Raw genomic sequence first — 17,475 nt, 5'->3', positions numbered from 1 at the left:
ATATCTATCATAATGTGTGCAATTTTTGTATTCTGGATATCGGATTATTATACGTTAATTATTCGCATCACTTTGATTTAGGGGTTCGTTCAAACCCCTAACTTACCTTAACAAGCACCACTAATGATGAAAAATACTTACTTCAGTACAGAAAAAAGATATAGATGGGCTAAACCACTATGATCCCAATATGAAATTAAGCATTTAAGTATTTTAATTTACTTTTTAAAATACTTTATTTTTTTTTTATAAATTATTTTTTTTTGTGTGTGTGGAATTATCTTGAAGCAATTATACTAATTATTACAAATAAACAAAAAACCTGGAAATATGAGGAAAATTAAATAAATACTTAATATTTGAAGGAAAACAATATAAATTTTACATTAAAAGGAATTTTTATATTTAAATAAAATCATGAAACTTTACATTTGATCTGAAATGAGAATTTAAGCAATACATTTCCTTTCATGATATATATTTATTTTGGGATTACTAAGGATTTAAAGACTGTTTTTTAGATTTTTTAGACTGACGTCAACGATTTAGAGCTGATGAATTTTTCCAGGGATGAATATTATTAAAAAACGTTTGTATAATTATTACAAGACAGAAAGAATGAATAATGTTCAGCCAAAATTCCACACATTTGTAGAAATAAAATGTAAAGCTTTTCATAGAAAATAAATAAAAAATAAATAAATATACTTGTGCCAACCTGCTCAGTTGGTCTCAGGATGAATGAAACCAGTATTATAATTTTTTTGGTTTTGTTATAAGTAAATTATGGCAGATTATTTAAGCTCAGCTCCACTAATAAGTTCTCATATCAAACCAATAGATTGGTGCGACCTCAGATGAATGTATAACCTCTAATGACCTAATTCTGCCTCACTGACCTGGAGGCCCTAAAGACCTGCTGATGGGGAACATTACAGGTCAGCACAGCCCAGCTCCGCAGGTACATCAACCCGACGAGCTTCAGGACGTTAAAGGCGGGCAGACAGGGTGAAAAGAATGCTCCCATCCTACAGGGAGAGACAAATACACCCAGAAGATTTATTTCCCATCTTAAAGGAGTTCTGCTTGTGCACCTAAAGCTTCAGACAAGTCATTATTGTAGGATTAGAGTCTGAAGCTGGAGGGCAATGGAGCATTGAGGACTTGTGTAAAGAGCACCAAGGGAAGAAGACAGTTTATTGCAGATATAGATAGGAAAGCTCATATATAATAATGATGACATAAACAGAGAGAAATCGTATTTTAAATTAGGAATGTGTATTAGAGATAAAAAGCAGTCATAGTAAAAGTGAAAAAAAAAGGACTGTAATTAATTTCCTTTTATACTGATGATGTCATCTTAGACAATATAAATACTGGTAAAAATTAAAATGTATATCCTGAATGCACTGTATGTCGCTTTGGATAAAAGCATCTGCTAAATGCATAAATGTAAATGTAAATATATTGATAAATGATGAATCATCACTGACTTACCAAATCATTCCTTGGTTGTATATCAGATGAAGAACATTTTCTGCAATTTTAAATTCACCATATTCTGGCTGGAAAGGGAATTTAATTTAATTAAAAAGGGAATTTATAAAGGCATGGCATAGAAGAGGGTTTCCCAAACTGGGGTTTGGTTCACAAGCTGATGAAATGGTTATAATTAAAAACATCTTGAAATGTCAAAAATAAATACAGCATTTAAACAATAACAATGATTATGAATAAAAAAAAAATGATGGTTATGTCATGTGACCATTAATAAAAAGTAAAGAACCGTCAACATGTGAATGTGTTGTTTAATTACTTCAAATAAATATTTTAGGTCAGAGGGGTTCGGCTGATAAAAAATAAAAAAAAGTTTGGGAATCCCTGTTACAGAAAAACCTTAATCTAGGACAAAAATGACAACTTCTAAATTCACTTCTATTGACATAATGTTTTTTTTAATCATATCAGTAGGATACGCTTAGCACATATTTTTTTTCTCCAGTTTATGATACTGAGGTCTGTTATTTTTTAAAGGAACAATTTTATTCCAGTGGTAACCAAAAGCACATCACAGATGCTGATGAAAAAGCTTAAAAGTGATGTGTGTGTACTATTTTCAATATTACAATATTTTATCCTGTATTCCTGTCTAAACTTAACTGACTGACCAGATACAGAAGCATTTGTTCAACTAATGCCCAATAGTTTGTGAAACCAGTTTGAAAATGTTTTCTTAGTGGCATAGATATTACACATCTTATCGTTAACTTGTCTTGAACCTGGAACATTGCTTTAAGTGTGTTAAATTGGTTAAATATGTGCAATGTGACCCGAGTGGAGAGCTACACCGTGTTTGATGGTGTTAGAAAATATGACTAATGTTTTTCAACAGGTGCAGATTCCAGGCGGGTCTATCTATTGCTCATTTATCTACTTGAAAGTGTGTTTTTGAACAGAACTGAATGACTTACAAACTTGCTTTCCAAGTCCCAACAGCAGCAGTCACTCAAGTATCGAACCACCAGTCCCCGGATGAAATCAATGAGCAGGATACTTGCCACTGTGAAGATCATATCAATGATGGAGAGCTTTAACATCTCCTGTAAATCAGATAAACAAAATTAACAGCCTGCATTTACCTTCCTTGTGCAGAGTGCAGTTTTACCCCTCCGTAGACCATCAGTCTCTCCAAGCAGGACACTTAATCAGTCCATTGGATTGAAACCAAGAGAAAGTCAGAGTTTACAGTACTTTCATTAAATTAAAGCCAGGCTGGATAGTTCAAGCCATGTATCCAATCCATATCCCTCTCTTCCAGAGGGAAACATTCTTACACTGTTTGTCACAATAATGCCTTTAATACATTAGCTCACTTGAAGGTAAGATTGTGTCATCGTGGGTAAAGGATGCCAACACACACAGTTAAAAAAATAACCGAAAAGTGGCTCAGAAAAGTGGTATTAGTTCTAAGAAAAGCATTCCAGAATGACTTTTATTTATGTATATTCATTACATTATATTTTGTTTCATATTCTAGGAATTTTCTGTAGTGATATACACTAATATTTGTAGTTTTTTTTTTTTATTACTTTTATTTAGTGAATATTAAACACATCTAAAGTGACAGTAAATCAATTTATATAAATGATTAAAATACACAAGAGTATACACAATCTTTTGAACTTTCTATTCATTGAAGAATATTATAAAATGCATCACAGTTTCCACTAAAATATCCAGCAACATGTTTTCAACATTTATGACAATAAACAAATCAGCATATTAGAATGATTTCTGAAGGAATATGCGGCGGTGAAAAGTAGAGTAAACATTGCAGAAAATTCAGCTTTGCATCACAGAAATTAACTACATTTTAAAATATATTCAAATAGAAAATTATTTTAAATGTTCATAATGTTTCACAATATTGCTGTTAAAAACATTTAAAAAATCTTACTGACCCCCTAACTTTGAATGGCAGTGTGCATATGGAAGATATATTTTTAAGAGCTTAATTTTGCTTATCCATATTTTCAAGACATTGAGAAGAAATGTAGGGAGGAACTTTATTTAGTTTTTTTAATCGAGCATTATGAAAACACTTTGTTAACTTGGAATAACAGTGATGCATTATGCCAAATAAAAAACACAATTAAAGTACATTTTAGAGATTTAAAAGACTTTTGCAAGCAGAAGGCAGTCAGTCAGGTGTGGAAACCAGGAAAGCCCTGATAAGCTAAATCTGGATCAGAGAGCAATGATTCTGATGTGAGCAAATACCTGGCCGACGTATGTTTCCCAGCAGGGGTCCTGCTGTGATCTGGTGTTGTACTCATAGAGGACGGTCTGGTTTAGCAGAGCCTGCATTCTCATCGCTTGTGTGGAGGATGTGGTGCTCTTGATGGTGGTCATGCTGTTGTTGAGGTCCAGGAGAGTCATGGTCAGTGTGCTGTTCAGCCGCTCTGCGATATCTGGGACGATGGTGGACAGGTTGTCCTCAGCAGGCTGGGAAATCGTTGCTAGGTATGATGTTGAGTCAGACAGGTTTCCTGGACCCCCAGTGATCTGAAACGATTCAAAACAGGTATGGCTTGTTTGCTTGTTTATTTATTTCTGTTAAGTTAAATAAAATAAAAATTCATATTCACTATAAATAATAAAAATAGTCATAACAATACTTATCAATATTATGTAAAATTTTAGACAATAAAATTGTGAATGTGATAAAATGCAAAGAAATTAAGTTTCAATATCACTATAAAATAATAAAAATAGTAATAACAAAACTTATTAATATTACGTAAAATATTAGACAAAATAATCATTATTATTATAATATTACACTGTTAAATTAAGTATTAGTATTTAAAAATCTTAAAAAAAAATATTTAGTATTTAAGAACAACAACAATAATAATTATTATTGTTATTTAAATTACACTGAATATTCATGACTGGCCTAATTTCTTCATTTTCAATGCAAACTGAGCCCCTCTGAGCCACTCAAAACACTGGATCATTATTATTATTAAAACAAAGCCTTTGCAAATAGATAAACACATTAAGTAATACTGCGATTTCAGTTTTATGGATTAATCGCACAGCCCTAGAGAAAAGTTTGAGAATGCAATAAGAACGTGACAGTGACTCACAGCAGAGCTCATACTGTTGACTTTATCCAGGAGGGCAATGATCAAACTGTAGAGGTTTCCAAGGTACAACACCAGAACTCTAAACAAAAGGCATATGTCTCTTTTAAAAAACTAAATATAAAAAGGTAGAGCCAAACTAGAGTGAGAACAGTATTCAAAGAGTGATTTTCAGACCTGGCAAGCTGGAAGCGGAGACTTGTTCTGGGGTGGTACATTTCCAGCTGAGCCACTAACTCAAAGGCTGAAGGAGCAATCATTGTGATGAGGGACACAACCACACTCACCTAAAGAACAAACCCAATACATATACAGCAAAATCACTCAACTTTCTCTAATACGCAACACATCGTCCCTAATACTAGATATGAAATATCTGGATATGGCAGACATAAGAAAAAGAAGCAGAAAAAGAAGAAATAATAGAAATTCAGTAATTGGAAAACAACAATGCTGCATCCCAATTTACATACAACATTCCCCACAACCCATTCTGCTTCGGGTGAGGATTCAATTAGACCTTCAAACAAAAAACATGGCAGATAAGCAAGACTGACAGACAAGTAGAGAAAGGAGTTTGAGTGATTAACAAATATCTAACCTGGTATATATAAAAAAGAATAAGTGTTATATCTTATATCTCATCTGTAACAACACTGTGAACTTCTATAAATATACGTTTGGCCATTAATTTTTTAATTAATCATCAATGTGCCTCTTCATTTCTCTCCAATATAAAAATGTACATTTTGTTAACTGAGACAAGATGATTGAAAGGGCAGTTAAAGGATGCACATAACAAAGAGTGCAGATCTAATTATGACAAAGTAGTCTCGGAGCTTGCACATGTTCTACTACATACTCAAAACTAAGCACGGTACATCATTTTAGGGCGTAGTATAAGAAGGCAAATTGGGAATAAAATAAAATAAAACAAATAAGAAAAAGGAGGAGAAGCAGAAAACGTCCGTAACCTCTAGCCCAAGAAGAAATATTTTGTCAAGTACTCATGAACACTTGTAGACAATGTATAAAAAAAAAAAAACATAACTCAAAGCGTACCTCATTCTTCTCCCAGAGTGTTAGCTCTGGTTTCTCCTGCTCTAGTTTCTGAGAGCGATCCACCACAAAGTAGATGATGTAGATGCTGCCGGTCAGAGACATCAGCACCAGAATGTTGGCCAGAATCCGCAAACTGATCAGAACGGCTCTGTTGGGACAGAAACACAGTCAGATACACCAACAAACACCTGATCCTGTATCATCATGAAAGGGATTTCTTTAGCGGTGATGAACAGCTGACTGTACTTGAACCCGCTTACATGTCTGCTTTCAAATCCATTGACATGAACTATTGATTATTCACTCTTAATTATTTTATTTGAGAGTTCAAAGAGAAATGGAACATGAAACTAGCTCTAGGTCTAGGTAACATCTGTAAAATGCTACGACTGACCAATGGGAATAAAATATGTGACCCTGGAGCACAAACAACTGTCTTAAGTTGCTGGGGTAAATCTGTAGCAATAGCCAAAAATACATTGTATGGGTCAGATATTTTTTTTCTTATTTCTTATTCTTATTTTTCTTTTAAATCATTAGGATATTAAGTAAAGAACATGTTCCAAGATATTTTGTACATTTACAACCGTAAAAATACAAAAACGTAATTTTTGATTGGTACTATGCATTGCGAAGAACTTCATTTGGACAAATTTAAAGGCGATTTTCTCAATATTTTGATTTTTATGCACCCTCAGATTCCAGATTTTCAAATAGTTGTATCTCGGCCAAATATTGTCTTATCATAACAACCCATACATCAATGGAAAGCTTATTTATGTGTATACACTATAAAAGCAGAAGACATGCTCAAGAGAAATTATAGTATCATAAAAAGGCTTTCCCCCCCTACAGCTCTAAAATTTGGCATTGTATAAACACTTCAAGCACATTATCAAAAAAACAATTAATTTGTGACTTGATGCACTTAATTTCCCAGTTTGCATGAACAAGTTTTATCACAGACAAAAGCACAAATACACAATCTCCTGTTATAAAATATCTCCTGTTTTTTTTTTTTTGTAAGATAATATAATGGTAAGAAACAAAAAAACAAATTTTTTTTATAAAATATATAAAATACGGCGGGATGTTTTCCGTTTCACATGTTCTGCTGCGATTGCATTGGATGGGGTGGAGATATATAAATCAGAGTGGTCTAAGGAAGCATTACAGCCGCTGTGACATCAGCCTCAGATAGAAAGAAACAGCACATCACTGTAAGTCACTAACTGATACTATCACTCCCACCCTCAAAACACAGTTGTGTTAAACATGCACTTCTGAGAGAGTTTGGAGAAAACACTAGTCAGCACTTAGGGTTATGTTGAGGTGATAATGGAAACTCAGATAAAAAGGAAAACTTGCAGGCTTGTGTCTTTCTTCTTCTCTTGCTCTTCTACAATGGCCTCCTAATAAACAGAAGCAAAACATTTCAGTTAATTGGTATCAGGAGTATTATAGTTATCTACAACCATAAAAAAAAAAAGTTTTAACTTAATGTAATAAAATATCTAAAACAAAAATAAAAACAAATCTATATATATTTAGAAAAACAATTATTACAATACAAAAACATTATTATGATACAATAAATTATAAAAACCTTAAAATTAAAAAGAAAATGGAAAATACAACTTAAAATATTAATTTAAAAAATGTAATAGTATCTTGATGATACTAAAAATAGCACTGGTTAGCATCCAAAATTCAATTCAATATCTTAAAAAACAATAATAATTCATTGTTAAGTAATGTGATTAATATGATTCTGATTAATAATAATAATTTCTGCCAAATAGGTGCAGGTATTATAGTAATGGTTACTTCAATAAATTGTGGTACTTTGGTACTATCATCATAAAGAAAGAAAGGAAAGGAATATTTTGGAATGGCCAACATGGTTGATTCTGATACAGATACTGAGAAAATAGAATATCTATTTGCTGCCAATGTGCAAAATCCAAATCTTGACCAGTTAGTGGACCTGCCTGATATGGTTATCACATCCATCTGAGTGCAAAACATGCAACAAGTGCAAGATTCGAGATACTCACTCTGATGCTATTGACGATGGCTGCCCCTTTACTCTCGGCCGCCTCTGGGTTCCCGATCAGATAGTCCCATGCACAGAAGACACGCCAGCAGAAGGTGTAATTCTCTTCTGAGGCACCAGCTAAACTCGTGCGAGAGTTTTTAGCCATTCTGATAAAAACAACAGCATACAGCATGGGCGTTGAGCTTTTTCTAAATAAATCATAATACATTTCTTAGTGAATATTACTATGGCAAAATTACCACATGGTGAAATATGACTTAGCATTTATGTTGTGTACTGTTCATTTTCACCCTGAGAGAATGTCTGTAAATACTAGTTCATGTTATGACATTGGACTAAAATGTACTGACTTGGCATTTTGCTCAAAAATCTTTTTGCCACCTTGTTACATTTGTGGCATTCCTTGTTGAAATAGCCTAGATTTTCTTTTGTGATGCTATTTTATCACTCAATCTTGGATTCAATCCTTTTATCTGCTCGTTTTCTTTTAGTAAGTCCAGGTTTTGTATTACTTTTTGGAATTAATTGATTGTAGGTCTCATTGATCTGAGCTCATGGACCTCAGTACCAAAATGCCAAAAGAAAAGTAAAACCACTGTGCTAATTGAGAGAAACCAAAATGACAAAAACACAGTATCCAAGATTTGGTAATAAAGTAGCATAATAATAGAATTACAAGCACCATCAAATTAAGCAAAATATTTTCAGCACGGCACAAGGGTTAAAAAGCACCATGATTATTTTTTTTACCTGCCAAAAAAAAAAAAAAAGACAAGTTTACCAGATCCTTGATAAACCAACTTCAACAGAAACACCATACCTTCATTAAAGTTCATTAAAGCCACGAGTTTGACATGAACTGAATATATAGCTGTAGCTTGAATGGACTGTAAGTCGATTTGAATAAAAGCATCCACCAAATGCATACATTTTAATGTATGGAGGTTCATTTCAAGCAAGTGTCTCTGAAGTAGTGATTACTTTCTAAGCAAAGTGATGAAGCTGTAGGCAAAAACTGCCATCCCGACCAGAAAGTAGGCCAAGGGTAGTCTGTAGCCGGCGCTGCCGATTTTACGCACGTTGCTGTAGTAGCCATAAAAAAGCACAGAGTATTGTAGATATCCCTGAAATATGGACATAAAACAAAAACTGTTGACACACTGGCAAATTGAACATAACATTAAACCAGTTCCACAGATAATATGCATATCATATTTGTAAAGCAGTAAAAACGAGAGATAAAAGTCTTGCCCCCAGTGACCAGATGGTGTCCAGGTCTTGTGCGGAGGAAAGGTGCTCCTTGGGGATGGTCTTGCTGCGGGTGGTACCGAACGGAGCGCCGGCCAGGAGCTGATTGGACAGATTGGAGAGACAGAGGGAATGATAGAGGACAACAGATCATGCCTCAGCAGAAATTGCTTTGTGTCTCTGCACCGGGAGTGTGCAAATGTGACCACAAAACCAGTAATAAGGGTCAATTTTTTTAAATTAAGATATATACAGAATCTTAAATCTAAATGAATCAGCTTTCTTTTGATGTATAGTTGTTAGGATAGGATATTATTTGGCCAAGATACAACAATTTATTTTAAAATCTAAATATTGTTTTTAAATTTAAATTGTCTAAATTAATTCTTAGCAATGCATATTACAGTACTAATCAAAAATTACATTTTTATATTTTTACAGTAGGAAATGTACAAAACATCTTAATGGAACATGATATTTACTTAATATCCTAATGATTTTTGGCATACAAGAAAAATCAATCATTTTGACCCATATGTATTATTGGCTATTGCTACAGATATACCCCAGCAACTTAAGTTTTGTGCTCCAGGGTCACAAATCTAACCGTATTTTTCTAAAAAATGTACTTCTTGAGTTTTAATAAAAGATGTTGTCTACAAAATAATGTACGAGCACACAGCAGCATAATAATAATAAGCATAATGTCATATACAGTACATTTAAAAAAATAAAATAAAATTGTATATCCTTATGTAATGTACCTTTAAACTGCCATGTCATTTTGATTCGTAAGCTTTCATAACTGAACATATAGCCTATTATTTTCTTTTAAGAATGAATGCAGTGCATACTAACCTCAGGCAGCACGATAAAGGCTCCAGTCATAACAGTGAGGACTATATTGATCCCAAATAGCCATCGCAGGAATATGAAATAAGAGGCAACACCTGATCCAAAGTGACCTTCAAAAACAACATATACTATACATTTAATGCAGTATGGGGTTATTTTGACCTGATCTGACCTTTAAAATACTTTATTTATAGGGTTATATTGATTCAGTCAAATTAAATGACTTTTTTTTTTTTTTTACTTTAATTCACACTACTAGTTAATCTGAATACTTTCTACATGGATGCACATTTTTAAGTTGACTAATATATTTTTCAGTGAATATGCATAAAGTATATCATATTTACCATATCAGAGCTAGTTTATCATGCACAAAAAAAGGATCAAATGTTTTTCTTGATGCCTCGCAATAAAAGATTAACATTTATCAGCAGTCAAATTAAACACATATGACACTAACTCTCAATCTTTTTAATCCTCATCTCCCAGGGAATGAACAAGACGACAATGTTGTAGAAGACTCTAGAAATCTTCTTCAACAACTGCAAACATTTACAAAAAATACAACAGTTAGATAATACATTAAACATTAGATTAGTACAGTCTGCAAACAAAAGAATCCGAAAATAAATACATATTCAATCCGAGCAGTGTTCATGTATAAGGATAGTAGGTCATATAAAAACATCATTTTGTTGAACTGATGTGTACGGATATGTGATTTTCAGTCTGCCATTAAAACCATAATCAGAAGTAATAATTTACAATCAAATCCAACTTGCTAAAAAGTCCATTTATTTTAATGCTGCTTGGGCAGCCTTGGCAAATGCCATTGGACATTTTAATTAAACCAGGCTATAACAACAGGCCATTAATTTGATTGCAGCTTCTGCGAACAGATGAGGAGCGCTGCTAAGGCAGAGACATGCACAGAATCTCACATAAACAGAAGGGGGAAACATTAAGAGAAAAGGAGAGAAGCTATAATATGAAAAAGACAAAAGCAGGATGGATGGATGGATGGATAGAAAACATACCTCTGCCCCGGCTGCCTGGTAACCTCTCGTCCTGGTCAGTCTGCCCTCATATTTCAGAACTATCTCTCTGGCTTGCCTAAAACACACACAAATTCAAACAATCTAAGAATGTTATGAATTGACAGATAGCTGTTGCTAGGGTTAGTGAGGGCAATAACAGAAGGCTTTTCTGTTCTATGATCCTGAACACATCTTTGGAACACTTTTGTTAATGTTTGTTTTCATAGATGTTTTAACCAATAAATATGGTGCTTCATTGGTTTCTATATTAATAAAAATGAAAACCAAACCAGCTACAACAAAATCAGGCCATAAAATTCAATGACATCATAATACATCATAATCAAACACACGGGTTGGGGGGTGGGTGTATGTAATCATGAGCACTCAACCAAAGGTGTTGAAGTCAAGACACACGTAAAAATGGAGAATTTATCTTCTCCATGCACCAACTGCCAGTTATTTTAAGAAACATCATAGAAAAATGTGCTAATGACAGCACACTAATAATTAGTTGGATGAATATCTTCTTTGGACATTTTGGTGGATAAAAATGCTCAGAACCCCTTAAATAAATGAATGATGAAAACACGTGGTGGGAGCTGACATAAAAAAAACACTTGGAAATGACATGCTATGCTCCATTCTATCTATTAAAAAAAAAAATTATATAATATATATATATATATATATATATATATATATATATATATATATATATATATATATATATACTGTACTGTACACACATAATGCAGTATTTTTTTTTTACTTCTTTATATTATAATTATAATAAATATGATGAATTTTAATGCATTGAATTTGTCACATTGGCGGTTAATTTAAAAAGAGAAGGCAAAAAAATCTGAAAAGAATAATTTGTGTTGTACTTTCTTCTACGTAAATATGAACCAACTTCCTATTTAGTGGACATTTGCGCATCACTGACCAAAGCCCAAAGAAGCCGCAGCGATCGCTACCCAGTAAAATGAGAAACTGCTGGCCAGGCTAATGAAACAATTACTCAGCCAATTTAGTTTGTTCTCCAAGCATCATGTTGTAAATATGGCAGCGGCTTTCAAGCACTGAAAGTTAATTGTTATTTACCTTATGGGTTTAATGCGAGGATAGTTCCCTAAGCCATTATCATCAGTTTCAAACATTTTCAAATGCCGTTTCTAAGTAGGCTAATGGTGGTAATGGGGTCAAATAATCATTTTAGAGAATTAATGCTATATTTATATAATGAATCTTACGCACTAACAACCATGTCAACTGCTATATAAACACTGGCATCAGCTCAAAAATACCTTTACTGCACATTTTACCTCCACATTTTGGTCTTATCAATACTGAACTTATAAATCCTCTGTATCTTATGCTATTTAAACTGTTCCACTAGAACTTTCAATTTTATGATCTGTCATAATTTCAGAAAGTCTGATCAACATACACTTGGCGGGGTCTTACTTGAGCACTTTTAGCTTGCGTCTCATTGGCCAGGGTTTAGTTCGGATGTTGGCGATGATTTCCTTCTGATGCTGAATGTTCTGGAACGACTCCTCTGGATCGTTGCTGTCCACTCTTTCTCCATCCTTATCCTCATCATCAGAGGGTCTGAAACACGACCAAGGTCAATAATCACTGCAATTAATCTTACTGTAGCATTAGACTTTTATAACAAAACATTGTTGATTTATATTTAACAAAGAACATGAAAAATACAATGGATGTACAAAAAATTAATAAAAACACACATATACAAATTCCAATATTTGTAATATTATAATTAAATATTATAACTAAACTATAATTAAACATTAAATTCATTATGTGGATGCTGCAAAATATGTAGACACACTTTTAAGGATGAAGGTGAACTGGATACAGAACACAAAAATTGTATTTATGTAACCTGTTATATTGTTTCTAGTTGTGTGTAAAAAATGAAAAATGATGACTTAAGTCACTTTTTGTTCTCTAGTTTGCTTATGAAACTTGTTAAATGCAAAGTGGGTTGCACAAAAATCATACTGTATTTATGTGAAGCAATGTGGACTGTGTAACAGATCCACATATTGTACATCTGTAAAATACATGGATGCTTATCATTTAAATTTCTTGTATGATAGAAATCAGACTCAGAATTTATGAAAACGTGGTATACAAAATGTTAAATACATTTTTAAATATACATTTCTATAAATATCGTTTATAAACTTAACATAGTTTACATGCAAACCACAAGTTAAGAAGTTTTACTTTTAAATTGAATATAATGTTTTGTTTTGCTAAAAGGGGTAACTATTACAAATAATAAATACGTAACTCACATACCTAAGAGACTAAAACAAGTGTCAGGTGCAAAATTAGCCAATGTAACCTAGATAAAAAAAATAATAAAAAAAATAAAAAAAAATAACAATCTGATTTATATATATATATATAAAAAAAAGGTGACTGACCCATTATCGTCTTGATATGGGGAATAAATCCTTCTGGAATTCTTTCTTATGCTCCTATGTCGCTTGGAGGATATCAGGGGTCTGGTTATAGTTGCTGGTTCTGCCATTTCGCTCATTTCCCAGCCTTAAAACTTTCTGCAGTCTTCAGTGTGCATGTGTCCCATCTGCAGGAGTTCTCCCGTGCCGACGTTGCTGACGGGACTCTGGGGGGACCAGGAACGAGGAGCGCTACTTGCCCGATTGGATCCTACTGAAATGCTGCATAAGCCCCTCCACCGGAGGAGTTTAAGCTCAGACAATCACTCCAATGACAGCTGGACTGGCTTCTTAAAGGGACAGCGCGAGACCTGCAATCTGCTGATGAGTGTATACGCTTCTGTACAAAGCAAAAGAAAATATTCTCCCTATTCTCACACTTCACAGCAAACATTGTACATTAAAACACTAGTTAACATCCAAATATCAAATTGATAAATTTTCATGATTGCATGATACTTCTATACATTGAATTTTTTTAATTGCAAACCAACACAAACCGTCCTCTTCCTTTAACAGTCTATTTTAAATGATATTTTCAAATTCCCTCTAGAAAGCTGCATGCATACTAGATTTTACATTTTTTTCTCAGGACAATAGTTATTGTTGTGTGCTACGATCAATCATGTTAATTTACTCTGAGCGGTAATAAACAGACAGACAATATAGATGAAAAATGCACAATGAATTTTAAGTAGGCACACATGGGCAAATTTCCAGTTTTCCTTATAAAGTGGCCTTAGAGTGCACTGAAATTAAACAACATTGTCACGTACAAGGAAAAGAACTCTCCCCACATGCAAAAAAATAAAAATAAAAATGCCAAAGTAGCTCAATATGATAATGTGCCATATGTAACATTAGCTCAGCTCTTTCACTTTTCCATAATCACAAGTCTAATTATTTTATAGTTCACATCAAGAGAAAGGCCAATGAAGAACACCAAAGTGTTGTGCTATTTTCACATTTGTTAGTTAGCAAACAGCAAAACAATAATCTTAAACCAGTGTAACCACACAATTTATTCATGGTGCAATGCATGTTGGGGACTCACCAATACTTCAGCTGTAACAAATGCAACTGATACTGTGACAGTTGACAATATAGAGCTGTATGGTCTAATACAGGAACTGGTCAGGTATTAAAAATGTACTCAAGTACTAAATATAGCAATAAGAAGAATTCATCTTAGTGGAGTATAATACTACAATTCTCATAATTGAAAATTATGCACAAACATATGGAAGTGTAATATAGAACTCAGAATTCTAACTGACTTTCTAAGAATTATGAGTTTACATCTTGCAATTTAGGTTTATTACTGAAAAGCAACGTAAGATGGTTACAAACAAACCTCCCTGTGATTTTCTAATGATCCTGAAGACACTGATTAGCAAACTCAGGTGTGTTTGACTAGGGTTAGAGCTAAACTCGACAGGAAAGTGGATTTTGCGAGCCAGATTTGAGGATCACTGGTTTAGATCTGCCTGTCCGATCGCTACAGTTTTGTTTATTTAAATTGGGAGTCATCTCAATTAACACCAGTAAAATATGGAGTGCCACAAGGATCTGTCCTAGGTCCTATGCTGTTGCCCCTTGGTAATATTATTAGAAAATACGGGAATAGTTTCCACTGTTATGTTGTTGATACTCCACTATATATCTCAACCAGACCAGATGAAACTTCTAAATTATCTAAGCTAACAAAGTGTGTTCAAAATGTAAAAAATTGGATGACCAATAATTTTCTCCTATTAAATTCAGATAAGACAGAGATATTGCTTATTGGACCAAAAAACAGTGCACAGAATCTCGTAGATTACAGTTTGCAACTAGACGGATATACTGTTACTTCCTCTACAGTCAAAACTCTGGGTGTTATATTAGACAGCAACTTGTCTTTTAAAAATCATATTTCCCCATGTTACAAAAACAGCATTTTTGCATCTACTTAACATTGCCATGCTATGAAACACGCTACCTGTTTCTGATGAAAAGCTAGTTCATGCATTCACTTGTCTATAGGGATGTGATTTTATTAGCTATACTCCACCAAATTTTGTTACAAGTTTGATTGCATCCAGTGCTTTAAGTGGCCCAAAAGAGGTGCCAGTACTCTATTATAGCTAAAAAAATTATAGCTTTTTTTTTTTTTTGACTCCTCTCATCCCCTGAGGTAACAACAACTATATTGAAGGGCTTTTATATACAGCAGTGTGGCGAGTGGGGCGGGGCCGAGAGGCGTGGGAATGAGGAGTGAGGCCAGGTGTAGTGATTGGAGATGAGCTACACCTGAGCCCCACCGCTAGTATCGAGTCCCACGCCTCTCGGCCCCGCCCCACTCGCCACAAGCAGTCAACAGGCGACCTTAATAATAAATCCTTTTATTAGTTCGTGGATTTGTTTGAGCTAGAAAGAACTAAAAATGTAAAATGTGCAAAAGGATTTTGAAAAAATACCTTTAGATTATTAGGGTACTAATAATCATTACTGCATTCAAACATCCAAACTGACTCAAATGATTCGCGAATCCGCTTTGAACTTCCGAACTGATTCAAATGTTTCGTGAACCCGCTTTGAACTCCCGAACTGAGTCAAATGATTCGGGATCACCAAACTGACTCAAATGATTCGCTAACCCGCTTTTAACTCCCGAACTGACTCAAATGATTCATGATCACCAAACTGACTCAAATGATTCGCGAACCCGCTACGAACTCCCGAACTGATTCAAATGATCCGCGAACCCGCTACGAGCTCTCGAATTGATTCAAATGATCCGCGAAGCCGCTCCGAACTCCCGAACTGATTCAAATGATTCGTGATCACCAAACTGACTCAAAAGATTCGCGAACCCGCTCCGAACTCTAGAATTTATTCAAATGATTCGCGAACCCGCTCCGATTTCTCAAACTGATTCAAATGATCCGCGAAGCCGCTCCGAACTCCCAAACTGGTTCAAATGATTCACGCTCCATACTCCGAACAAGGAAGAATTAGGAAGCGTTCATTGTGAAGGGTGCTCTGAAAAGTGGCAGCACAGGCAAAGGATTAAAACCTCTATTAAAACAGATGTCCAAATGAACTTACAGTTACGCTAAAAATACGTTCTGGGCGCACTGAGAGGTTGGCGGTATGCTCAAGAGCTATATTTGGAAGTGGTTGTACTGAGTACTGGTGTGTACCGGCCCACTTAAAGCACTGATTGCGTCATATAATAATTGCTGTTAATAGTTTTCGTTGTCTGTTTGATTACGTCATTAATTGATTTTCCTGTACATTTCTACCATATGTACATAAACTGAGCCTAAGTTTATGCTACTACTAAGCATTATAGAAACATTACATTTCTGTAAAGTTGCTTTGCAATGATTTGTATCGGAAAAAAGCATTATACAAATAAAATTGAAATTAATTGAAATGAAAAGAATAAAAAAAAAATGTATGATGTAAACTTACAATTCAGAAAAAAAGGTCAAAATTGTGACAAAAATATAAACTCAGAAATGTGAGAAACTTGAAGTTTACATCTCAATATTCAGTTTCTGGCAAAAGGTTTAAATTACCTTTTTTATTTTTTTTATTTCATGGTGGAAAGAGACTTCTATACATATATATTTTTTGTCTGTGTGTGTGTGTTAAGCCATGTGAAGAAATAAATGTTTTTTTTTTTAGGAATCTTGCAGCACCGCACTCCTTTAGTTGTCTATAGGGATGTGATTTTATTAGCTATACTCCATTAAAAAAAAAAAAGTTATGTCTCACATTGTGCACACAAACATCTAAGCCTGATCACTGCAATGACTACAATGTGGTCAGGAGAATGAGTATTGTGCATTCCACATGTGCAAGCGGAAATTAATGAAATAAATTCTAACAGCCAATTTCTTAAAGTATAGAGTTAATAGGCCTTTATTAATGTCCTCTCATTAGGTTCATTCTTCACAATGCTTTTGGACTTAGATCAGTGTATATCATATTTCATGTACAATAAATATAGCATAATTCAAAAGGCGGCAGAAGTTACAGACAATCCAAAAATACCTCTAAAAGCATTGATGCCA

General features: G+C 34.0%; 1 protein-coding gene across 1 annotated transcript in view; it reads right to left on the bottom strand.

The window, feature by feature from the left end:
* The window catches only part of LOC127961843 (transmembrane channel-like protein 3), a 35,889-nt gene that overhangs the window by 7,747 nt on the left and 10,667 nt on the right, over nt 1-17,475 (bottom strand). Inside the window, exons 2-17 of the mRNA XM_052561113.1 lie at nt 12,381-12,527; nt 10,911-10,986; nt 10,334-10,415; nt 9,877-9,983; nt 9,022-9,120; nt 8,752-8,894; nt 7,769-7,916; nt 7,080-7,123; nt 6,142-6,156; nt 5,712-5,844; nt 4,827-4,936; nt 4,653-4,731; nt 3,781-4,065; nt 2,472-2,600; nt 1,498-1,565; nt 900-1,028 (exon numbers count right to left, since the gene is read on the bottom strand). Of these exons, the coding sequence (XP_052417073.1) occupies nt 900-1,028; nt 1,498-1,565; nt 2,472-2,600; nt 3,781-4,065; nt 4,653-4,731; nt 4,827-4,936; nt 5,712-5,844; nt 6,142-6,156; nt 7,080-7,123; nt 7,769-7,916; nt 8,752-8,894; nt 9,022-9,120; nt 9,877-9,983; nt 10,334-10,415; nt 10,911-10,986; nt 12,381-12,527 (1,794 nt within the window). The remainder of the gene's footprint in view (nt 1-899; nt 1,029-1,497; nt 1,566-2,471; nt 2,601-3,780; nt 4,066-4,652; nt 4,732-4,826; nt 4,937-5,711; nt 5,845-6,141; nt 6,157-7,079; nt 7,124-7,768; nt 7,917-8,751; nt 8,895-9,021; nt 9,121-9,876; nt 9,984-10,333; nt 10,416-10,910; nt 10,987-12,380; nt 12,528-17,475) is intronic.

Source organism: Carassius gibelio, chromosome B7 (genome assembly GCF_023724105.1).
Source record: "Carassius gibelio isolate Cgi1373 ecotype wild population from Czech Republic chromosome B7, carGib1.2-hapl.c, whole genome shotgun sequence".
NCBI lineage: Eukaryota > Metazoa > Chordata > Actinopteri > Cypriniformes > Cyprinidae > Carassius > Carassius gibelio.
Note: the sequence above shows the minus strand (reverse complement) of the source record. Positions and strands in the feature narration are given on the sequence as shown.